The following is a 27,406-nucleotide window of genomic DNA, read 5'->3' on the forward strand; positions in this document are numbered from 1 at the left end:
TTTCCATTTGTGAAATATTTAAAATTGGTATTTCTCAAACACAATCAATTTTTTTAAATAATATAAACATTTTCAGAGTGTACAAAATGCTATTGTTGTTTTAAAAAACATTTATTTGTTTGCTTATTGAAATAATCTAATTAATCTGTAAAAATTATATAATAACATCTAAACTCACGTCAAATATAATATTTATGGAGATGTTTATAACAACTCGGATCTTGTTCTTGAGCTAGAAAAAAATATGTGGTTGAATTCGTTATTATTACATCAACGTCTGAATCGTTGCGTCATTTCACACTTTAAAACTTCGCATCATTTATTCCCAGTTGTTTAACGATAGATTCCGCGTGAAGATGTGATACGGCATATCCGATCGAATGTGTGATAGTGTTACCGATATTTAAGAAACGCAAAGTTAAGTGAAATAGACGAATATGTAATCACGAGCCGTGTAATCGCGTGCCATGAGACTTTGTGCTTAAAGATTTGCGTTATAATACACCAAAAATATAAGTTTCAAACGACAAAATACATATTGCAATTTTGCAATTAATATTGCGGGTGGATATTAGTGAACGTCATCGCGCGTAAGATGTTGAAACTTTTTCGGAGGCATCCTGTTAATGTATATACAAAACAGCTTGTGTCGAGAGGATATCCTGGTTTATATTTACAGAAAAATTTCGTTAGCATAGTGACGCACATGCGCAGTAAATAAATCTTTGTTCAATATATACCGGATGTAAACAAGGAGTAATCACAGATAATTATTATTTCGTAAATAACCGATTTACAAACATGTTTTGCAGATAGTGTTACGATCGAACAGAATCAATTAATCTTAACTTTATATTAACTTCATTGACTGATTAGACTAAAAGAAAGACAGAAAATAATTATTATTTAACATTATTAATCGCTAAAATTTGTACTACGCTAATCTCATTAAGTAAAATAAGTCATATTAAATCATTACTTGTCTTTCGTTTATATAGACATATTGAAATTATAATAACGTAATGCAAAATACCTACATCACGTCAAATATATTATCAAACACTACAAAAAGTAATTGTATGACGAATTGTGCAGCAATCGTAACATTAATACAGACCTGTAATTACGGTAATGCAAAACATCGATAAGAACTTATATCCAGATGTATCGCGTCACGCGTACCCTTTTGTTTTTCCCGTTGCGTATCGTAACATCGTTACAGACTCGTAAAAGCAAAACGAACTTTACCAACCTTCGAACTCCGGTTTTTCCAACTGCTACTACATCGCCACAAAATTCACGATAAAGTGGCATGTCGATTATCTCGTGGCCTCTTGTACTTTGTCGGAATATACTCAGCGCTTCCGTCGATATAGTCACGTTAGCCAGCGCACCTCCTGAAATGAGACAAACCCATTGCTGTGAATGCTGGAATAAATGACTGCTGATATCGCGTGCCGAGAAATTTTCAAATCCCGCCCTCTTCAGAATGGTAAGCCATGATTTCTTTCGATATACGCAGTGAAATAAAAAGTAATAATAAATCAGATACGAATTTATTTCGTTATTCCTGACGGTATATTTTAAAATTAATGACCCCGTAGAGTTTTTCTAAGTATAAGAAGAATTAATAGCATTTTTTGATCAACGTTTTGCAACAAACGACAATTTTACATTTTATTGTTGTTTAACGCGCTGTCTCTTAAAGCATTTTGGTCGTTCCATTTTCTATGCAACGATCTTAAACCTTTGTCACAAGTTTCTTCACACTTAATTATACGGGTCTTAAGGCCTGTGGATAAATATTGTTGGTAAGGCATTATACTACTTGAAAACGTCGTAAAACAGATTGGGTAAAACTTTTGTCCTTTTTTTTTTTATAAATTCATATTTTTCGTTTAATTCATATTTTTCGGATTTTCACAAAATGCATCCTCACAAACAAGCATTAAATATTGCTCCAATGGAGAAGCCTTGGGTGGTCCCTATACATAAATGTTAGCAAGGTAACGAAAATCGAAGGACCTATCGATGTTCCGGCATACCTTCTGCACCATTGGAATGTGATGTCTCTATCCGCTTTTTGTAACCGCTGCCATCACGGGGACCACACGAATCGATAATTGCCTCCTTCAAAAAATTACACCCGTCTTTTCCACTTCGGACGGTTAAATGCCGTTTTTTAGCGCGCGCATTCGTACGCGCTTCGAATGCGCTTGCTCGCGTAATGCCGCGCGCAAAATCCTAACCGGTTGGCGGCTTGAGATGCTCTTGTATTCTCCTCCGCGAGATTACCGTACTCGATTGAGTACAATGAACTGCATCGCGCGAACGCCACAATGCGTGAGCCTATTATTTCTGATAACGTTTGTTACCTCTTCATCAAATGTAACGGATTCCTTGCAATCAATAATTTATAAATCTGGTCGTAAACAAAATTTGCAATTGACACATAAATAATACCTATTTAAGAGACATTTATACCTTTCTTTTTATATGTACCATCAGTTTTTTTTTTAATTGTTTGTATATTAAGTTATAAATAACATATTTGAACTTGTGACTATTTTAGGAAACATAAAACTAAAATTTGTATACTATAATTTTATAAATGATAATTTCACAGTTTAAAAATTATTGTAACTTAAAATGTATATAGAATATGATAAGTATAGCCAATGATTGTAACATGTTACCTTATTAGTTGCTTTGTTAGTGACTCAAACCTTGCAAACATTGTTGCTTTTAGAGTTAATGATTCATACACGAGATCCAGAGCGCCACGCCAAATATGTAAATAATCGTGACATAAGCCATTCTTATGAATACTTTACCTTGCTATTATAAATCTTGAGGAGGTAGAAATAAAATATTAATATTGCATACAATATAATATATAATTAATATACAGAACAATTTTGATTGTAAAAATAGGTATAATTTTGAATAAACCTCACATATTTTAATTAAAACTATGATTAACGTTGCAGTAAACGCTATATAAGAATCGGCGGCACTAATTGTTAGAAAGATACTAAATACACTAAATTGTTTGTGTAAATTTCGCTCCAACAGATTTTCATCGCGTAATATAACATTGAATTATTTCATGTTTCGCATATTATAGAAACAATTACACAAATACATGTTTTTACTTGAATTTATTTATGTCTTTATATATATAGATTTCTTAATTTTAATCTTTTTACTTCTATAAATTTCACGTTTTTAATTTTCTAACTAAATTTTTCAGAGAGAGAAATCTGGCCATTATTGATCAATTGCTCGTTACATTTTGGTTTGTTTCTTTCGGGAATATATCCATTGTATACATTTGACAATAATAAAAAAATTGAAAAATAAAAATGAAAAATAAGAGAATTAAAATTAGGAAATTTGCATATATAAATACCCAAAATAATATTCAAGTAAAAGTATGTATTTGTAATTATTTTTATAATGTGCGAAATATCAATAATTATATGTCATATTATGCGATGGAAATTTAACTAGATTCCTAGCCAGTTACTGGCTATACGAGAATTATTAATAAAGTTTTGAAACACATACCAATGAAAAATCGCACCTTTAACCATTATATTGTCTCGGAGTACTGTTTTTGACACTTTATACATCTTCGTTTTTGCTGGAATTATTTCTACAAGCATTAGCGTTACTTGTTTTTCAAACTAAGATTTAACCTTATTTCACTTTCACTGACCAAATTTTATCAGGAAAAACTCAAACAGGCTATTACGGCTTAGTTTCTGGATCATATTGATAGGTTTAGGTCTCATTCCTGTAATAATATCAGAAATCCAATTGGAATCACCGTTTTTAAATCGACGAAGCATTTTTTGACAGAATTTGCTTAATGTTAGCAGAATTTACTCTTAACCGGTTGTTTTTTGCTTAAACTGTGGAACGATATTTTCCTGACTTCAAAATAAGAATAGTTGAAACATACAAATCAAAGTGCGTGGGAAAGTTTCGCTACCGTTGTTTATACGAGAATTTTCTTGACCGGAAAGATTTTCGTCATTCATAAATATTTGTCTATTCATTTAAATTTAACAAACTGTCGAAACAACAGAAAGGACAAAGTACTTCAAAAGACGGATTCAAAACCCGCCTTAAACCATTTTTGAAGATCTATAAAACCGTCAGAAAATTACAAACATTTGTCACATTTCATCTCCATTGCGTATTTCATGGCAGAATAGAATCACTGCACGTCACTCAGACAAAAACGAATGGATCAGGCTAAAAGAGCACGTTAACTACGTCTTATATATTATATTAGCTCATTATACTTTTATTCTTTTCTAGCCTTCAATTTTAAATGTCTCCGCTGCTTCGTCAGTATCTGTCAAAAGAAGTTTTATGCTACACTCTATACACAAAAAGTAAAATCCTTCAAAATTCAATTCTTTTTAAAGCAGGTAATATATCGTCTAAAAGCACAATAGCATCGTTAGATATTTATAAATTATAAAGCACTATCTATTCAATTGCATTCACTTTTTTAAACTCGAATACCTGAAGTTACGACTTTGAATTTAGGTTTTACCTATTACAATCCAAAATAAAATTTAAAAAAAATAAAATTATACAATTAAATAATTTCAAAAGATCGTTTTTTTAATTTTAATTATGTAAAATACTTCCTAAGATTTTGCCATCCGGCTAGCTAATAAAAAAATCTGTACACGAACGAATATGTGATTATTTTTAAACACTATTGCAAATAAAATCTGCATAATGTAATTGAAATCCATGGAATCGGCGGGACTATAAATTTTTGTTTAAATATTTTTTATTTAAATATAAAATTTAATTAATATTTCGCAAATATGTCATATTTCACAATATCAATTAATGTATATCATATATAATGTATATATATAGAGAATCAATTAATTATTTATATATGTATATACGTAACATATAATTGCAATTAATCAATAATCATATAGCTCAGATTCCACTAAGAAAATTTTCTTCTTTTTCGTGACAAGTGATTGGAGCATATACGGCTGAGAATACACCTGTAACCGATATATACTTACATTACACAGTTTTGAGCCCTTTTACCTTGAAAAACAATATCTCGATATCTATGTTGCGCACGTGTTCGTTCGCGCGCAATTCCCGCGATTCTCCTCTTGTATTTCCATCGAAGTGATTATCGGTTATGATGATGGGCATTACGCGTTGATGCGTGACTACGAGCATAATGGCCAACCGCGATACGAAATTAGACTAATTTCCATAAGTAACGAGTCCTATGTGTCAATCTTGTAGAAGCCGGCAAGGATAGATTCGTCACACGCGGCCCGCGTACGCGCATCGCGCACTTCATTTTCGGCGGAAAACGCGTGTGTTTCCAACGAAACAATGATCACATTGACTCATTAATTAAGCAGGACCTTCCGCTTGGCTCTCGTTACAGCTGTTTTTTCTTGTGGGCCACGCGACTGCGTGTGTTTTCTGCGTAAACTCGGTCTAGTCACCACTTAACTCTCATGCCCTGTCGTAAACGGAAGGAAACGCATGCATATTACTGAGAGGAAATATATGTGGTATTGTCGTCACGAATCACGGTCGATTTCTTAAAACATGAACCCATCCATCTTAGACGATTAGTGTCATTTTTTGAAGCTACAACTTAGGACAAACACGATTTGCGCGAAGAGAATCAGGAATAAAATCGCCAATCTGAATAATAGAATTTTTAATCATTTACCATCTTTACTATATCTGTGTATTATTTGTGCCTACAATAAATATCCGCGTAATATTTCCAGAATCGAGAATATTTGCTGTATTTATTTATAAAAGTTCTATAAGATATAGGATATAATAACAAACAGTGATAGAAATTTAGCGATAAAAATAATTACTTTGGAATGCAGAATTTTGTTATTTAAATATTGCGATTCTCAGGATGATAATATATCAAAATTCAATTGAGATCGCCTAATGCGAAAAATATTTTCATCTAAAAATTCCTCAAGTACACTATCTACATTTTCGGTATCCTACGGCGCGATGTTATTCTTGCATTCTCATTAGAAAATCACGTACATTCGAAGAAAGGGACGCGCCGGCGCCGTATCACATGCGATAAATAAAAAATGGTAGAGCAAGGTGCAATAATACATTTTATGTAGGCAAAATATGAAGGAAGTTTTATGTGGATTAAACGTCGATTGAATTCCAAGAGTTTTAATCTTTTATCTGCTTAAATATATAGAGATTAATAATAGGATAAATAACGGAAAAAATAGCATGGAGATCTTAATGATATTTAATAATGGAAATTATATATTTGAGTTTAATTAGCAAGAGAGAAATAATTTCAGCGTGTTATTTATCGAGGATAATTTTTTACAGTCACTCCCTCACATGATATGACGCGTACATGCGCTCGAAAGTCTTACGTAGTATCCACGCAGTTTTTAATCACATCATCTTTCTCTGTACTATTCTCTCCATCACATCGTATTACAAGCGCGTAGTAGCTTTGCATAATGCGTGATCTGTTATTTCACAAATTGATAGACGAAACCGTGAGGACAGTCACGTAGAGCATTCTTCAAATTAAAATGCGTCTCCCGATGTCCCATTCGTGTACGCTTCTTCATTAACTAAATATGCAAAATTATGTGCAAGATACTCGTAAACTCTGGATATAATAAACTACACAAAAAATATATAAAAAATTAACAGTACCTAAATATATTTTTGTCAATATTCGTATATTGTATTATTTAAATATATTGGTCAACAAAAAAATATACTGTATGTAAAACAATAATACAAAAATACAATATTATTCCTAATATTATTAAAATTTTTAATAATTTTATTTAATTTTAGTATATGTTAATACGTAATTAACATGAACAATTTTAAGAAGAATATAAAATATAAGAATCTTATTTTTTGTGACTCTAAAGTGGTATTTAAGTATTAGATAGCATTCATCGCGCGCGTACATAACACACACACGGACATACAAGTCTCGAGAAATTCTATATTCTCTTCTCATCGATTTAATTTGTCTATAATAATATATGTCGCCTTGTTAAACTAGGTCAATTATTCATGACACTTTCGGCATCAATGCCATGTGCCATGTTGCTTTATCAATAATAACTCGTGACTTTTACCGATTTTATCTATGTAAGCAATAGTTAGTATCACATGACCGATAGTCGTGCAGCAGTTTTCATTTTGTTCACGAATAACTACATACATATCAACACATCCTTCATAAAACTAATAATTACAAAATTAACAAAACATTGTTTTATTTTAAAAAAGCACATTTGAAAAGTTTAATAAAAAAGTAAACTAATTGATTAACTTAAAAAAATTAATTTTTAAAAAACACTAAAAAACATTTAAAAAATAAAAATTCTTAGACATGTCAATATTATTTGTAAAGTCAATATATTTTGTGGGAAAGCTGAGTTATAAGGCAATAAAAAGACTGCAGGCAGGTATATGTAGCGGTGAATGCTAAGTAAAAGAATTGACCGAGACGTAACACGGTACCATTTGTAACGGTATAAGTTTTAAGGGTTCTTTTTTCTTTTGTGATTTTTATTCTTTTCATTTTTTTCCGAAATATATCCTTCTAATCCATTACTTCAGAATTCTTGCGGTTTAATCCGGATAGACAGGTGTGTCGTATTTATAATGCTATTTTTGGTGCCATTTAATCGCTATAAATTATAAGTTATGTCGAGTTTTCTAATATTTTTTCTATTCAATTCAAAAAATTCCAGATCGTGACATGTTAAATGTGATCTTTTCTTGAATATAGTATCAAAACCTTTTCGTAACTCATTATGGCTTACGAAACTAGACATAAAATTATTTATTATCTTAGCGAGTTTTTAGTAAGATAATATAAGAAGTGCCAATAATTGAAAACATTTGTTAAAAACGGATGATATCAAAAATTTCATTAAAGGGGGCTAATCTATCGAAAATGAATCTAATACGATTTTAAGAAACTTTGATAGAGAATCCATTGCGTTATTCATTGATTGATTACGTTAGGTGATGCAATCAGGGGCTTCAAATTTACAAGCCTCACGTGGTTCGCTCGCCACTTTTTCGAGATGCAAGTCGGAGACTATATTATATATAATATATATGTATTAAAAATTCTTATCAAAACTGTTTTACATCAACAAAGTAATCTTCATTAATAACATTTTTAATTTACATTTAATGATCAATCAGAATGGAAACATACATTCTATATTATTGTCTCAAAGGTTATCCGTACAATTGTTATAATTAATTTGTCATATTACGCAACGTCAAGAGCACGTGTGTTATATATAATTAACTCCACCACAATAATTAATTAAAAATCTCTCCTAAATCTTTCCGTCTTAATTATAAATAACCACATCTGGACCACATCTTAGACTAGATTCCTCGAAAATATTTGTCAGTCGGAATCATATCTTGCACCGAGAATCCGGTGTTCATTCTAAGAAAATCCTTTCGGAAGTACAACCGATTTGTCACAGACGCGTGCATACTTCCAACTTCAGTAATACGGAGGTACGAATGTACGTAAGCATTCAAGAGCTAGTGAAAGGAGACGTCATCATTGACTCTAAGTGGGAGGTAAAAGAGGATACGAACGTAGTTTTGAGTGGGGAGTGTGTGCGCCGCGGTGAGAAAATTCGAAGCGCGAGAGGGGAAGAACCTGGATCACTTGATCAGGTGGAAATCTTCCCGCTTCTGCAAAAAAATTCCATCTGTATCGGATGTATACTTTGATTCATCAATTTTGAAAATTAATATGATGATTAATTGACATGCAACGTGGAAAGAACTAACAGTATATATACAATTCATGAATCAAGTTCATTATATGCTAATTTCAGATTAAACATTTTCAATAAGTGTATAAGATACTATTTTGTTAAACATGATAAGAGAAATATAAATACACATACAAAGTGGTAAGTCTTCGACTCTGAAGATCTTTTTATTCTGACAATGTCAAGATCTGACAACGACACTGTGGCATGGGCAACCGCACGAAACATTGTAGTAATTACTATTAACGTCATCATGAATACTATCAGCATCATTGTTGTGTCTACAGAAATGTATGTGTACGTACTGACGTTGCCATGACGAAGAATCGCGACCTACCATTATTAACATCGTTCATTAATGCCATGAACTTTTCGCAATGATAACGAAGATGCTACGGACGTACGAGATTCTCGACCGGGGATAACGAATGGTGTCACGCCTTCGTCGACAATTAGCGGAATCGCGCGTACGGCCGCGCTACTGACGCACACATTCATCTCTACAAGGCGGAATGTTCCTATGCTATAATTACCTTTATCGACAGATTCATTTTATCTGCAACAATACATTTATATGTTACGATTTTTACGAAGAAACCAACTACGCGATGAATCAACTATGTACATTTCTGCGATATAATAAGGACTGAAAGAGCATTCACGTGCTGACAAGGATATTTTTCGCGTAATTACGATTTCAGTATAAAAACTAATCATTTTTATTTTAATCCTATTTTTATTATTATATTGAAATACGTTTATTCAACTAATTTATCTATATACTTAATATTTCTCTCGAATTGATTTTTTTTCCTCGAATTGAAACTCTATGTTAAGAATTTTTACTTTTATATACATTAAATGAAATGGAGCAAAGCAAGCAAAAATACAAATAATGAAAAAGAATAATAATTTATTAAATTATAGTTGTTGGAGCTATTTATAAATTAGCAAAATTGTGTCATCTCTTCACGATACTTGGAGCAAGGTCAATTTTTGCAAATATTAATTACAATAAATCTCAATATCCATTCGTGATACTTAATATCACTAGAGAGGCTCGAGAGATGAAACTACAATGTACGGCAGGTCGACCGTGAGTCGACGTTGGGTGACTATCGCCTACTACGTACACGTAGTGGGGGCAGATTAAGAGGGGATACCAAGTTGTTCGCGAGGAGTTATGAATGAGTCGCGAAGTCCTGAACCACCAGATCTCGTTGGTGGAGGGGGTAGGAGCCGCGTTGGAAACCTAACGTGCAGGAGAAGGGAAGAGATGATGGACGAAGGAGGTGGCGGCGGTGGCGACGTTGACGGTGAAGAGAAGGAGGAAGAATACGAATAGAAAGAATAGAAGACGAGAGAAGAGGTGAGCAACCACAAGCGCGGGTGATCGAGGAAGGGCGGGAATGGTGGGAGGATTGGCCGAAAGCGGGGTGCGGGCCACGTGCTTCGGTGACTTTACAATCGTATATAGGCACCGGTCGACGGAGTGGCCAGTACCATACACTGACAGTCATACACCGGGGGCGCACGAGGTGATAGAAAGAGTGAAAGAGCTGCGTCCGAACAGGAAGGAAGAGGGAGGAAGGAAGGAAGAAAGGGAAAAAGAAGGAGGAAAGAGGGACGAAAGAGAATACAATAGATAAAGACTGTACACGACAGTGAGAGGTGATCTACGTACGTCCAAGGCAGACGGATAGACCTCCACTACCGTTCCCCCTTAGTTCGCTCAACTACAAGTTCGCTCCTACTATAACGACAAACGAACAATTTGCTTCGCCCGCCTTCTTAACCTGTCTATTCGCTTGATTGGCCGCGTCTCTCTTTCTCCGCACCTCAGACCGTACGGCAAATCGGAAGAGAGATAAATCATTCAGTGACCGTCCAGCATCTTTTGAAAGCAAACTTACCTTTTCAATTAGAAATGTGAAACTGAGACACAGCCCTGTGAAGGCGTGAAAAATACGGTAGAGAAAGAAAACGGACAATTGGAAGCGGGGAAGTATAACAGTGAAAGAGACAACCAAAGACGAAGACGAAGAACCGTAAAAAGTAGAGGAAAACGCACGAGGGCTACCCCTAACAGTGTATCCCTCTGATTCTTTCTCTTCATCTTGAGTACCCCCGCCATCTTATCAAGCACCCACCCCCCCTCCCCTCTTTCTCTCTCAGGATCCCACAACCCCTCTACCCCCCTCATATAAGAATCAGTGCATCGCGTGTGCTGGGACCAGTGCCAAACGGATTGTGAATCTGTGCAGACTGTTTTTCGATTGTGACAACCCCTCAGGTAATCGGGAATCGGTGCGGTATCGTATGACGGAACACGTTGAAGCACACACGCACCGTCCATGTCTATATACATATATAGAATAACGCACGTGTATCTATTGCTCGCATACATACATCGCTGACGCGAAGAGATTCCGCGAGGGATACGGCGCTACTCCCGCCTTCTGAGGCTGATGCGTTCGCGAGTGCCCGCGTGATAGTGTTATGCGATCACGATGATTGTGAAGAACGCGTTAGAGAATCAATCGATGCCAATGGAGATCATACTCACCCGCGATCAGAGGACTACGTCCCACCGGGTCCATGGCGACCATACCATGCGAGTCAACGCGCTGACATCGGAGTCTGCGATCTCATCGTTGCAACAAACCAAATATCAGGACGACATCGTCACGAGATGTCATTACGTCAAAGAGACAACCGCGAAAACGCTTAAAGGAGAGAAAAAGAGTGATTCGCACCTCATGCCAACATTTTATCACGACCGGAGAACGCGACATTCTAATGCATCCTCCAGCGTACTCAGATCTCTAAGTAAGTCGAAGGTACCATCGCACACATACATCCATACACGCACATACACACATACACACACAAAACATCAGATTACACAGTAAGCTTAATGCTAGCAACGATAATTGTACAAATAAATGTTGAAAATTAACATTATTTGCTACAACTAAACAAAAAGTAAATTAATTAAAATTTTTGACCCAGAAATTGCCGATTAATGCATTACAGATCGGAGCGTCATATATATTGAAGTATTTTAATGTAACATAAAACGAGTTATTAGCAGGTGCAATATTGATTGCCATACAAAAAAAATACTTTTATTGTGTCCTTAAACGGACATTATACTACATCGATTGATTTGAGATCGTGATAATTCAGCAAAATGTATTACGTAATTATTTTAATAATATTTCGGCTGTTGCATCGTACGGTTCTATCTTTGCAGCGTGGTCGTTGTCAATATAAAAGTTGCATCCTCTTTCCGGCTGCAAGGCTTTCTCCGAATTGATTTAGAAATCATATCAGGATTTGCTTCATTTGCATCAAGCCAGTTGTTTATACCCCTCACTCCTTACTAACCTTTCGTAACATCGACGCGAAAATATATAAACTGACTTCACAAATATACCTATCTATTGAATATAATTGGTTGCACCTTCAAGATTCAGCCAAATTTTCCGTGAATTTCTGTATATTAGTCATAGATCCGAAATGAGAAATACCGATTCGTGTGTGAAAGTAGAGCTCAAGAATCCTATTACTTGGCTAACATCGATAAACTTGATTATGACTCGTAAATCTGCACCCGCGATGCGATTATGACCTGATGGTAAAACCCGCGTGTGTCTCGAAACCTTAATCATTGAACGGCTCGTATTGTGATAAGTATCATTAAACTGGGCTTTAAGTATATCGGTCTACAAGTATGCGTGATTTTATTTTCTTCAGTTGCCAATGGAAATTTTAAACTTTTTATGTTAACTTATGAAAATTATAATTTTTTTACATAATATTATGCCATTCTTTTATAATACATTAAACTCTACTGTATAATAATATAAATAATGCTTTTGATTCGTAAGCATCACTATACAAAAGAATACATTGTATATATTAGATTCTTAATTACTTTTTTAATTAATTAGCAATGTCTCAACATAAATTTTTGTGTAGAAATGTATAGCAACTCTGAATATTTTCTTTTCGCGTATCGGTAAGATAAAAGATGCAATATACATTATATAAACGTGATATTACACTTTTTTTTTATTCGGTTCATTGTCGCTCATGTCATTCTCTTTTGCGACTTTGACGTCATTTTCGAGCATGCCGATGAACGCGTATTAGTCATCCGACTTGTAACGGTCCTCCTTATCGATTCTTCGTTTACAAGTTTGCGAATCTTTTAAGTCTATACGCGTTTTCATTTGCTGTCTTATCTGCCTCTTCCAAATTCTCAGTAAAATCGAGAAGGATGTATAATAGAGGAGCTCTAGATTTCCCGGAATGAATTCAAAACACGGCACGTGCCAGGACGTGCGGTATATTTGCCTCCGTCCGCCCACCTGTTGAACAGCTAGGGTCCTACAGGTGGTTTAAATCCTTAGGTTCTACGAACCGTGAAAAGCTGAACCTCTGCAGAGGTTCATCTTTTAAATATCTGGGCTAGATGCTCAGATACTTTTATACTTCAAAATCAGATGATACATGGGCATTTTGTTGCTCTCATTCTCAAGCGAGACAAAACCTCTTTTAGAACAAGTCGACAGGGTGATACGACAGGGTGACTTCGTGTTTACAATAGCGGTGACTTTCACGCGTCATTCTTTTATGACAACGAGGAATTGACGGAGAATAATCTATAATAAATTGTCAAACGTATATGCGCGCCGCGTATTGCGACCTACCGCAACGTGCCTCGGTCCGTAGACACGAACGGAAGAAAAGGGAGTAGCGGGTCGGGCGTAATGGGGTATAATTGTCGCGAGCAATGCGAGGACAGTGCGTCATTACCGCATTTTTCACCGTCTTTCTTGTTGGCCGACAGCAGAGATGCGCTTTGCACCGGTGTTCACCGGCTTTGTGCGCGATACTTTTTTCAACGCGGCCGCGGGTTCTTAGGAATTTCGATGGAACGCCGTCGTTGAGAGTCGTCGTTGAGGTAGGCCCTCGCGGTATCGGCGATATGTAGACGGTACCAGGGAAAGTATAAAGGAGGGTAAAATGGCGCCAAAGCCTATCATCTGCCGAATGTTTCGAGAACTAACTATTCTTTATTGATAAAATAGCAATTGCGCGACGAAAAAAATATATATTTAATATATTTATATTTAATCCATATATATATATATTTTTAGAGAATCGTGCAGATAAGGAAATATTTGTTACATACGTATATGTGTTAAAAAAATAATGTTTGCCAACAATAGTATATCGACGACAATAGTTTTCCGCCATACGGCATATCGACGTATTTCTGCGAAAAACAATTAAAGTCGCGACGCATAGTTCCTGGATTAAGTAAACACGAAAATATAAGTTTTGAACGACAAGATCGCACGCGGCTTTAAATTTCTTTCTTCTCGAGAATGAGAATTGATCTGAAAGTATGCCTATATCATCGTATCCCTTTCTCCGTTGACAAAATTGACCGATCATGGAGCACTAATCGCATAGCAATTAAACGTCCGAGGAGAGAAAAAAAGGCGCAGTAATTAAAGAAATAAGAGAAAGTAAACGATGTCTTTGAGCGAGTAAGGAGATCCGGATAGCCAAGATCATTTACGTGGATCACTGTGAATTTGCGGCGCAATAAAAATACTTTGCAGTATGAATGGCTGTTTCTCTCTCTTTCTCTCGATACGGTCTTTTTCGTATATGGGCGAAAAAAGTGCAAGTTGCAAGTATACACGTGTTTCTCCTAACATCATTAGCAGACATTAATTGGACGTTTTCCGCCAGGATTATATCGCCCCTTCGAAGATACTTCTTCTTCTTCTTCTTTTCTACTATTATTTCCGTGAAAATAAAGTGCAAAAATGTGTTTTTATTGATTCGCCGTTGTGTATTATGCAATTAGTTACGAAAAGAAGAAATCGAGGCAACGTTTTACAATACACGCCATCGCAACTATAATAACTACATAAAAATTCACGTGATTTAGCTTTTTATTTATTTCTTATTTCGCGAATTAGGCGTTGTGTGACCTATCTGTATTAAAATACGGATTCCAGCACATAGATTAGGCGCGCAAACGAATTTAACGTTTAGCGTCTTTGAGATTTGGTTTTATAAACTAGTAGCGAATCGTAGCGTGTTTCGTTTTTAAAAATTATGGCAATGTTGTCGCCGCCGTTGGCCGACACGGTTTTGCGTCGTCACTTTGGGGCGCAAACTTCCCTGCGGCAAATTGCTCTCTCATCGCAACGCAGAACGCACTTAAGAGCCGCTCATTAATATGCGTTAAGTGTTCGAGGCGTCTCCCCATGCCCCGTCCCACTCCTCGTTTTCTCTACATCTCGCTCTTTTTCCGTCTGCATTTCTGTCTCCCTTCGTTTGTACGGCGCGTCCGTCGGCTCCATCATGCGTTCATGCACATTAAAATTAAATTCGTTAGCGCCTGCGGATGGTACGACACACCTCCGGTTTTCAGTCGCGCGCTTACCCGTCCAGTCCAACTATAACGATATAAATTAAAAAGCTGAACTTGTGTAAAACTTCGACTCAATACTTTAAAATGACATTTTTTACTGATCGGAAAATACAACATGATACTCCGTTATATTTGAAACACGATAAATACTGTCAAATAACGATGATAAAGTCAATCAACAAAAGAAAACAGCTTTTTATTGCATAAATTTTCTTATTATAGATCACGATTGACTTCAGAGAAGAGAAAGAAGACACACAACTTCCGATATAAATACGATAGAATTTATAATATTGACAAATGTAGAATGTCATATCTTATGAAAATCGATTTAACTTTAAATCAACAATTACACTTAGCAGTGTACGTTCAATGCGTGCATTTTTTGAGACCTCTTCGAAACGGCGGTAAAGTGAGAGAGAGAGAGAGAGAGAGAGAGAGAGAGAGAGAGAGAACATGGATTAAATGCAGGCAACACGTCGTATGCGGTAGTCTCCCGTCGTTATACATCCTTCAAATGCGTACGCACAACTGTTGATGGTTTGTCGTCGTACCGCTGCACGTGATCTGAGGCCCCTCATCAAGGGTCGTAACTCGCGTAATAATGCGACGACGAATTCGCGGGAACGTAATTCGACGTGCGGTGATCTTGAAACTGCCGGATGATCATAAGACGGTCCCGATCGGAATCTACCATTTAGGCGCTTACTATCGACGAGTGAATCCCCGAGGGTGGAAACGGAGGGCCAATGAGCCGGAAGCTCAATGATAATTTCACGCAGGCATCTCGCGCGCTCTCTCACGTTAAATCGTGATTACCACCGAACATTGAGCAGTATCTTCGATTTGTCCCTTTTTTCTTAAGACTCAGACAATTCCGTTAATGATGCCCCTACACAAGTTAATCTTCATCACGGAATGGGTTCAATCCCATAGCACTCGGTTCGTCGCTGGATCTTCGATGAAACTATATTACTGTAACTGTTTCCGCAATCTTTATAGAACTTACTATTGGATATACAACGTACTGAAATATACGGAGCAATAAGAGCATTAACGTGTAAAAACGAAAAACGCGCCTCGTGAATTGCTCTGATTGTTCGATGCGTAAATGGAAACACTCTTTAATATGATGTAAATTGCAATTTCATCCAAAAAACTCAAATAATTTAATATTTACTTAGCCAGTTATCGAAATGGCACTTTAATAGCATAGAATAAAAGCGAATTCCACATTGTGATAGATAATTTAATTATAATTTAATGTATATAATAAAGACCGTTATATAGGACAAGAAATCTAAGGTGACTATTTTTGTTTCCAGGGTTAGGCAGTGCCTTGTTGATTCTGCTAGCGCTGTCGGTGCAAAGTGCCCCAGTAATGAATTCCCCGAACAAAACGGACGATATGAAATGGGTAAATCCCTGTGGCGTCTCTACCAAATTACGAACAAACGGCTCCAATCCGGACATTGCTCAGTTGGAGGACCATGATCTCCTCAACCAAATAGTACTCCAAGCGAGAACGGCGTTGAAGCATGCGCAGCTTTTTAGAGATGAATTTGTAAGTAACAGAATACATATTTCTCTCTTTTTTTCGCATTGTCGTCCTCTTCGAAATATTTAGCTGCGTATCTTTTTTTCCATGCTTATCGTTATAATTCACATCGATACGATATCGGTGGTTTTATTGAAGAATTAAGCTCATCAATTCTTCGATAATTACTGGTATGACCTCTGGAAGGGGATTGGAGTGAGGGAACCTCGAGCGGAAGGCGGTTATGGTAGTACTTCCGGTCATCCAAACGTTCGATCGCAGTTCCACGAGTCACATAGATCTTTGAAGAAGCTTCCGATCTTATAAATCATGCCGCGTCTTTACATTATTCGAAAACGTCTCATTAAATAAATTTTATTTTTGCTTATTGTAAAAATATAATGTAATAGTATGTAATAGTAAATATTACAGCTCAACTTTGCAATATGGATTTCATTACACTTCTTATTTCAAATTACAATAAATTTGCATTGAATTTGTTGAATTTACATTAAATATATTAAATTGAACAGTCTCTAATTACATTATATTTTACCTAACAAAACGTTAATTATCTATTCTTTATTCTCAATTATTTATTCAGCTATTATGCTTCTTAAAGTTGTAACTGTGTTTTGGATTCTAAAAATAGTAATCGATTTTATGAGGCAAATAAATACATAGCGAGAAATTTTTGTTTCGAAAGAATCTTCCCAACCAATCGTACCTTATTATCTATGGCCAAGGACAATAAATCACGCACCAGACCCAAGCGGTTTCTCAAGGTTTCTCTCTAAGAGCAATCCAAAAAAAGAGACTGACTCGAAAACCGCAGAAACAGAGGTGATGTTTTGCATTCCAAATTTCATCAGTTTTTCAAGAAAGATTATCCTATATCTTTATGTGTAATCCGCTTGAAACGCAACTCCGTTTGTTGATTTCGCGTGTTTCAATAACATGTATGAGAAAATTTAGACTTCCAAAAAAGAGCAAGAAGCGAGAAAGCGCCAGTCATTAACTCTTAAACGATTGCGTTTCGCCAAGTAATGATATCCAGAAATAGACACCCATGATTGATCGCAGATATCATTTAAGACCAGACAAAGACCGACCTCCACTCGCGCGAACGGTATTTACCTAGGTGAAGCGGGTATACGACCGAGTAAATTATCATTCGTCGCGTGCATCGAGAAAGGGTATTTCTGCCTCTTCGCGTTATAGGGCCCGTTTCGCCCTGCGGCTCCAGCTGAAGCCTTGGTTAAAAAGCGTTCCCGTTACATCATCGCGCGGCGATACCGGATACCGATGTTTTTCTAAGTCAGCGCATAATTCGATATCATACCGGCCGCGCACAACTCTCGTTCCTACCCTTGGACAAGAAAGACAATAACTCGCGCACGTGTAAATGCCTCGCCACTTGCGACATATGAAAGATGGCATGGAAAAGGAATGAAGTCACAGTTGAACATGATGACAGGGAAGAATCAAGTTTCTCTCCTCTCCGGCTCGGCTCTATGCTCGCGGCGAGGCTAACAGCTCCAGGGGCGCCTTCCTCCACTGATATCTACTTGCGGCGACACACTGTCTGGTGGTCCAGTGTCTTCACCGTCCTCAACACTCGTTATCGGTTCAGCGTAGGCCGTCTACCGGCTCTCAAGGAGAGAAAGGAGTAGATTAGCCAAGGATACTGAGAACGGCGGAAATCTCACGACCAATGTATCTGTCGCGTGTGTGGCAAACGACAAGGAAAGTTTGCGGCGGACCTCGCAATCTTTCGCAACTGATGGAGCCATTCTCGCAAGTGGCTTCCGGGATAATTGAAAATCTTTAGAGCACAATCGTCAACTCGCGATCATGGATCTATCTGTTGCGTTTCGTCTTTCTGCCGTTTGTTTTATCTTCAAACTTTCATTGTTTCGTCACGATGCACGGCGGTTCATCGTCTTTATACGTCGCCTATGAGTAATTTATAAATCGAGTTCAACCGTCCGCAATATTTGCAAATCGCGATAGCGACGGACAACGTCTACGTTTTCGCACGTGTGCAGACGCGCCAGTACGTGAAGGAATCGGATAAAATATCGGAAGCGGAGGATTCCAATAAATCAGAATCGGAAGCTGCCCCCTCTCCACCGCGTATGGACACCTATACGCTACACTGGCACGCCGCCTGCATACTAAAGCCCAGACCGGATATACAACCTGCCAGTGCATGTACTTGCCTCGATATATACGACACATATCTCCTATCATGGTATACTGCTGTATTTCTATGTCCACTCGCGTCGTTTCTCTGCGCGGTGACATATTTTCCGGACGCGTAATCCGCGTGATGGCCATCGCGATCGCGTGAATTCTCAATTTATCCTTATAAAGTCATATAAGAACATTCGTATAAATATTATCACAAAAATCAGAATTATAACTTGATTAACAACGTTTCTATATCAGGAAAAAAATCTAAGAATCTGCACAATCAATATACTACTCAAAGTTCATCAATAACATTTATAGAAATTATTGACGGAATTATCAAAAAATTTCATAGGATGTATCGATATCGCGAACCATTCGATTGGGTCTCGAAGCCGTCACACCGAAATTTTATAACTTCTAATAAGCGGTACAGCGGTGAAGCCGCGCTAGAAGAAAGACTGAAAGGCTAATTGATTTTGACGGGTCCTCGGCAGCGCCGCGCGGAGAGCCATACCTATTCCTTCCAGCCTACTTCCTGCCAGCTTCCAGCCCGGTTTTACGATTATTCGTGCTCCAGTGTGGCCGACGAGACTTTTACGAGGCACAAAAGACCCGCGCCACAGATTTGTCCGCCGCCAGTGGTTGTTAGCGACAATTCCTTTCATTCTACCCTTTTTGTTCCGCTTTACCACCTTTTCCCGGGCTCGTTCCCGCTCTCTCTCTCTCTCGCAATCTCTCCTCCGTATTTATATATCTCGCAGCGAAAATGTGTGAGGAATATTCAAGCGTTTCGAAGCGCGAAACAAAGATCACGGCGATTGTTTTGGAACTTTGTGACTTCCAGCACCGTTTTCCGTATCGCGTTAAAACAAAGATTTGCCGAAGTATCGATTCTCAGGCGGATTGAGAGTCACCACGTGAATGTAACTAACACATCATAAAACGCGACGATGAAAACGAGTTCTTTTCGGCACCTGAAAGGAGGAAAGGTGGACGCAGGCTTAGGAGAGAGCTCTATTCGTATAGATAGACGCGTAGGTCTCGCTAATGTATTTATTAGAGGACTGCTTACACAAAATTACCGTAAAATTCCATTTAATTACCCATCAGGTTCCTCATTACGTATACCTATACGCCTAGGAAGCTTTGCGTTATTATTAGCAGTAACAGTCGATGACGCAATTAGTGGCCGGCCTCTTGTGTGAGTATTTAATATTTTTCGATACAAAGTAATGGGCTCAAAAGATATCTTTGTATTCTCTTGGACGCTTTCGTAACGACCGGGGCGTGAGAAGGGCCGATCACTGATCGGCGCACGAGTGGCCGCAGGTACACGAGATCGAACATGCCATAACGAGGGAATGAATTTAATGAATGACTACCGCGATGCCGCCTTTCTATGGGCTACCCTTGCCAGCCATGAATTTCCGTCGCTTGTCGTGCCTTCGAAATCCACTTGTCGTCACGTATATGCTTACTTTCCACTCGGCCGTGTCGATATTTTCGTTCATTAACCTGCACGCGAATTTGTAAGCTTATTTTTCCGCGGCGTCATGTACGATAGATAGGAGGACAGTCCTCGAGGGATATATGATTTATCAAGCTACGCAATCGTGGTTCTTGGCAGTGTGGTTCTCAGGAATGTTGTTTGCGATCGAATGTATTATCGCACTCGCAGGTCGTACTAGAGTAGTGAGAGTAATATCGTACGATGATTATTTCCATTCCCGCTTGAGATAATGGTGCACGCAATGCGTTATCTGCATTGAAAACAATCCAAGATATGAGATCAATGAGATCGAATCATCTTTCCACATGCGCACATACGATATGCAGCAATATTTACTAGATAATATATATTAATGTAAAATGTTAACATCGGAATTCTTGTGTGAGACGGTTGTTTAAATCTTCAAACCCATATCGCAATTGTTTGTCATAACATGAGGCCGATGACCTATTCCATAGCCTCGAAGGCTTGCAAGACTGTCAATACATCAAGATACATAACATAAACGCAAGACGTTATACAAAAAATTATGTAATTATGTACGATAAAATTTTATTTTATAAAATAACTGTTATAAATTAATATTTATTAATTAATATTTATTAATTCTTTAAAATCTGATGCCAAGTGCAACGGTACAATTTCCTATATCAAATCACGATATCAAAATGGAATACGAGAAGTGACTTCCAATATGTTACGCAAGCTGCAGCACGTTTCCCTCGCTCTCTATTTCTCGCGGCACTTCCCGGCTCAACGGGTGATTCATAATGACTCGTCCGATGTAAGCGATCCCTGATGGGACAATTGGCGTGTCTCGGCCGGCACCCGGGTTTCCAAGTAATTTCTGGGTAAAGGACTAAGCTGACTTTTGTTAGCTGACCCATCCCGGTATTCCCGAAAAGTCAGCGTGCCGTCGCCGCGCCGCCACTCGTGGCACGCGCGTTCTCTCGCATAGACAACCGACACGAACTGCCGACAGTGCGTTACTCACGCGGCAGTTCGCACGGCCGGCTGCGTTTTCATCGTACCAGGAACTAGGGATATCGGGAGACTGATCGTATACGAGGTGTTGCACGACGTATAATCGGTGACTAAACTCACTGACATCCAGTGGCGTCGCTTAGCTGCGCTACCGCGCGAGAAATTAACGCGAGCGAATCGGTACTTGCCGCTGGCAATAGTGCTGGCACAATTGGCGAATACCTGGAAATACAATAAGAGCAGCGCGGTGCACTAGTCCGTGATCCTTTCGCGAAGTGACAATATAAAGTGACAGTGAGATACACCGCTGTCAAGGTACACGAAGCGCCAAACGCTGCTGTATTGTATTCGCATTATGTTCTTGCTGAATCATATATACTTCTGTCCTTAAGAATATTTTTCATTAAAAAGAATGTACAATATTGCATCAAAACGTATTAGATTATAAAGAAGAATATTAATTAAACAAACGGCTTGCTGTTTTAAATAAACGATTACAACCTATAACAGAATGACAACGACATGATTTTACACATGCATGTCACGTATCGTTTTATATACCCTAATCCTTAATCTATTCCTGTGCGCAACGAATATGAAAGATATGCAGAACAATGTAGCAATAACGCGACACCCACGCGGAATAATTTTTCTCAAATTTCCGCGAGATTGCAGCGCGCTAAGAGGACGACGATGAGGAAACCTGATATAGTCCTGCATATCTTTCTTCGATGCTGCGGTTCCTTTTTTGAGAGAAACGACGCATCTAATCATGCCCACGTTTTTCTTCTATGATTTTGCAGATCAGACAAACTTTCAAGACGGACTTCGGCAGCGTCCACAATTTGTGGAGGAAAAATCATTACGCTTGGCTGCCTACACGATCTGAAATACCCAAAGAACTGGGAGAGGAGCTGGATAAGAAGCATCTCGAGAAACTGGAAGTACGTGATGCTTTCAATAATATTAGTTTATGTTGCTTTATCTACCTGCGTAATTATTACTAATAATTTATTAGAATATAATTTACTAGAAATATATATACATATTTCTCTAATGCATCTTTTTTTCAAATACATATTTCTTTTTCGCGACATATATTGTATGTGTATAAATAACTACACGCATTATGAATGGATGATTAACAGTTCGGATTTATATATTTTTAGATTAACACGTCTCTCGTCGATGCGTATGAATATATGCAGAAGTATGCGGTGGGCTTGGAGCAGGTAGTTTTGGATCAGAAGGATTATCAGCCTAAATATCATCAGAAATTCACAGAAGCCGAATGGAAACTTCGAGCGGTAAGTTTAGTTTCCGGATCAAATTCCGTTATCCTCCTAAGTGATTATGCTGAGCCGTGAGCATTCGACCTGTCGCTCTTTCACGGCGTGCGATATAAAAAAAAGCTGCTGTGCGCGACTTTCACAATAACATCGGTACAATTAGCCTGAATTATTCTGCCTTCTGTTGCCGCAAGCACGATGAAAGACGTTTTGCCAAGTTTTACGATCGTTTTACGTAAAGGTTGAGACGTTAAAGATCGTCGCTAACTACCATTTTATCGACCATTCCAGCGAATGGCTTTGAGCGCGCTCAAATTCCTGTAGAGTTTCCTCCGTTTTTTTAAGTCATTTTTGATGAGCATCGTCGACTTCAAGAACACAGATTCTGAAGGATCACTGCAGAAAAATCAGTCATCTTCTATTGAAAATTATTAACATTTATATCAATCCTCGTACTTACAACATACGTTCGTTACTTTTGCGATCAACTCTAAATTAGTAATTAAATTTATAAAATTAGAGCAACTTTACATAGATATTAAAAATTGCAAATTGTCTGTAGTCTTTGCTTTAATATCTTCATTTTTAATTAAAAAATGTTATTACATTAAATGTACTCGTATTATCCAAGTGTATTACAAGTGTCTCTAATATCCTGATGCTTTTCTCTTCTCAGGTTCTCTGTGAGATCCAAGTCGCTTTAGAGGAGCGTAGCGTTACGCGACGGCCGGATGTCACTCGAGATGTCATGACGTCTGATTTCCGAACGATGACGGATATGACGTTCCGTGATCTGCGTGACTGGCTGATTTTCCGAGAATACATGAATGGCCTCGAATACGTGATACAAGTGTTTTCGCACCTACGCCTACGTTTGTAATCGGCGCAAATCCTGAAGATCTGTACGGCGAAAGCCGAAGAAGGACTACCAAGCGATGTCCATCTCTCATCTCAGAAAATTAACGCGGTCATTGACGGCTTCATTTTCTTGAGATGATATTGGGAAGAGGATAGAAGGGACAGAGAAAGAGGATCATCTTCTGATTATCAAAATATCTCATTATCGGAAGAGCACAATTTTAACGAAATGTGTCTTTGCAATGAAGATCGGGCTATTCGTTGGTATCGACGATGAAGATTGATTGATATATTGTCGAACCGACTGATATACCGCATCATAATGTCCATTAATGTATTAAGCTTCTATAATAATTTTTGAGATAGAAGTGCCATCAATGCTCTTGACACCTCATCACCATCCTCTTCGACGCTCTTTGATGTCACTTTGTGCGGTGCTGCATGTAGAACAGAATGAAGAAGAATAGGAGACAAAGATTTAAAAACCGCATCGTTATTGGTCCATTGGCTTTCGCCGTTTCAATTCACGGCCACATACACAATAATCATGCATATTCACATATCACACAAGCTATGATTTCGCGCGAAGATGCCGTACAATGTGAGTGTGTATATTTGATCTTATATATGAGAAAGAAAGTAGGGATAGATAGATTCAATAGCTCAATTGTTCAACATTGAAAGTAAAATAACTCTCGAAATAACAATCAAGTATCACGGTTATCTTACAATCTAAGAACGTGATATCCGTTCCCTTTTTCTTTCGACACATTATTAATATCGAACGTGGCCGCGATTTAATTGGCTCGATTTTCAGTAAAGACTTCAGATTCTTAATAATACTTTTCAATATAAATAATATTTGTAACAATCACTGCTACTATAAGCGATTGTTACAAATAACTAAAAAATAAAAATTTTAAAAATATAGAACAATCGATAAAAGTAAGAGTTATCACACAAAAATTTCATGAAAAATTTCAAATTGATTTCTCTAGCGTGATTATATCCACATAATATTTTGCTTGTGTCATATAGTGGTTTGAACATATGAACACTTATGACACTTAACACGCATTCTATGCTCAGAAAATAGTAAATTATAAGTTGAGAAAAGAGCTAGCTAGGGAGAGAAATATAATATTGCTGTAAGGTTCATAATAAAATATGATCTTTTGAACCTTGCAGTAATTTAGTTCTCTCGTGATCAAATGCATATTACATTATGCACACGAAAATCCCACAACATTAAAAGGCCTCTCGTTAAAAAGGCCTCTCTTCGCGAGCGATTCATACAATCTTATATAATAATTTATTGACTACTTATATATGTATATATATGTACGTTTGTATATAATATGATATTATATACAATACATAATATCATATTGCATATAACCATTATATATATATAATATTAGTATATCCATATTTATTCAGATTATTTATTTTATTTTTATAAAGATTTTACACTCCGATTAATTGTATTTAAAGTATCTAGTTGAGCTTAAAAGTGCCTAGTGTATATGAAAGAGAGAAAGAGAAAGCTATATCACAATTAAAACTCCGTACATACATGCGATTATTTCGCCTGTGTGTACGGAGTTTCATTATCACAATATTACTATCATCGTGCAAAAGGAGAAGAATGCATCCTCGCGACGAACATCATTATGTGTCGCGCTGTTGCTACTACTTCTCTTCTTGACGTACCTTCGCAGGGTATGAGAACTCTAATCAGAAACTTAAGGAGGCTCGTTAATTTCGCACTTTTGATCGCAATTATTTTACTGGCAAATGAGATTCTTCTAGTATTATATTTTACTCGATATTATTCTTTTAAAAAATATTCTTTTACGTAATCTTTTTTTTTTATGCCGATATCGACTTTTTATTAATAATATGCGAGACTGTAGAAGACTATTGGCAACAGGGTATATCACGAAGATTTTCTTCAATCGATTCAAATTTACAATTTTATTCATGACAATCGATATATATTTTTTTAACGCATAAGATATATATATTTTTATATCATCATCTACTCCATTTCTAATATTTTTATAAATTTCTAAATTTATTAAATCATATTTTCTCACATATATACACCTTACGCCATTGCAGTCTTCAAAACAATACCAGAAGAATTTTTTTGGTACTTACGATTCATATATAGTCGCGTAGCCAATCTTTTCTAAAAGATTGGTCACGCCAAAAAGTTACTGTGCGATCATTTGCAAATAATAACGTATCGAGGTGTGTACTGTCATACTTAATTTTCACATCAGTAGCAACATGTAAAATCATATGTACAAGTCCGAGATATCATCGACGCAATTTTAATGCGTAAATCATTATTTATATACGCACACATGCATCGCATAAAATATATTTTTATTTTCTTATCATCGCGTCTGTGATATGCATCCTAGAACATCCCTCAGGCGACTAATTGTTCATTTCCGAATCGATCCACGCTTGCTTCCGTTCCGACATAAAAAAAAGAGACAGAGAGAAAAAGCGAATGGAAGAAAAAATGGGAAAAGAAGAGAACAAATAGCTGCAGCTAAATGTTTCTATTTCAAACTTCGATCATTACTTATATATTCCTATTTTATTATTTATTATTTTAAAATAATGTGACATTATAGTTTGTAGATCTTTATAAATGTTGATCCTTCGCGCACATATACTGATAAGTTAATTATTTTATAAGTATTCTTTTTAGAGACAGAAAATATCGTCGCAAAAGTTATTTTGCAAATTTTAATAAAAATACGTTTTTCTAAGAAATAATGTAGCAATATTGAAGATCCAAAAGTCGATTAATATTAAAATTGTTTTCTAAGAATAGATCTAATAACTTTTATACGCTTTGAATCTCTGTCTCTTTTTATTACAACTTAAATTGTAAAAATGCATGGAACACATAAGTAATTACCAGTGTGACAAGCTATATACGGTCTTCAAATGTTTTCATTTATTGCAAAATTAAGCAATTCCGATAATTGTAAATAAGAAGATATCGTGCAGGACCGTAAAAATAAAATTTTAATGATAAGATAATTGCGTTCCATATATTGCGACACATAAATTGAATTTGGATTAACTAATGCGATCGCTTCATATATTGTACACAAATGATCTGATAATATAGTTTAATGTAGTAATAAACTGCAAATTACAATTTTATGTATGAATATGTAATCTAAATACGGGCTTCTCTCCTCAGAATGCCCGTTCTGTTGTAGCATATTAAACCAAAGACCATTCGAACTCCTGTTATTATTTTAATATTACCTTTTTCATCCCCCCCTCAACATAATTTCCTCTAAAGAAAAATGAATTCAAAACACTTAATAAAGTGTTTTACATCTAAAGAACAAATATTAATAGATTAGTTTACTAAAAAAGTATATTAATCAAATCCAATCAAATGGCTTGAGGTGCAATAAATTTTACTTGTCTCTAAATTTTTTAGTTATGTTATTTTATGCACGTTTCATTATTTGCTTTTTAGTGAGTGTATTAACAAAGCAATTCTTTGATCATTGGCACGTGTTGCTCGAGCATTCGAGCTCGAATATTTCAACCTGACCAAACAGGATTTGCCTTTTCCCATGATCAGTGTCCGATGCCGTGTCTCCGTAGCTGTCGACGTCGTCGGTGTTTGAGAGGAAACGCGTAAGTACATGATCATCGGCCCGGGTACGG

At 36.8% G+C, this 27,406-nt stretch overlaps 1 protein-coding gene across 1 annotated transcript; it reads left to right on the plus strand.

The window, feature by feature from the left end:
- Positions 1-10,359: 10,359 nt before the first annotated feature.
- On the plus strand, positions 10,360-26,968 carry LOC139808981 (uncharacterized). Its single transcript, XM_071771548.1, has 5 exons — positions 10,360-11,684; positions 16,644-16,882; positions 22,349-22,489; positions 22,715-22,852; positions 23,511-26,968. Exons 1-5 carry the CDS (start codon positions 11,366-11,368, stop codon positions 23,712-23,714), a joined length of 1,041 nt encoding a protein of 346 aa, XP_071627649.1. The 5' UTR covers positions 10,360-11,365; the 3' UTR covers positions 23,715-26,968.
- The last annotated feature ends 438 nt before the right edge of the window (positions 26,969-27,406 follow it).

The sequence above is a fragment of the Temnothorax longispinosus genome, chromosome 2 (genome assembly GCF_030848805.1).
Source record: "Temnothorax longispinosus isolate EJ_2023e chromosome 2, Tlon_JGU_v1, whole genome shotgun sequence".
NCBI lineage: Eukaryota > Metazoa > Arthropoda > Insecta > Hymenoptera > Formicidae > Temnothorax > Temnothorax longispinosus.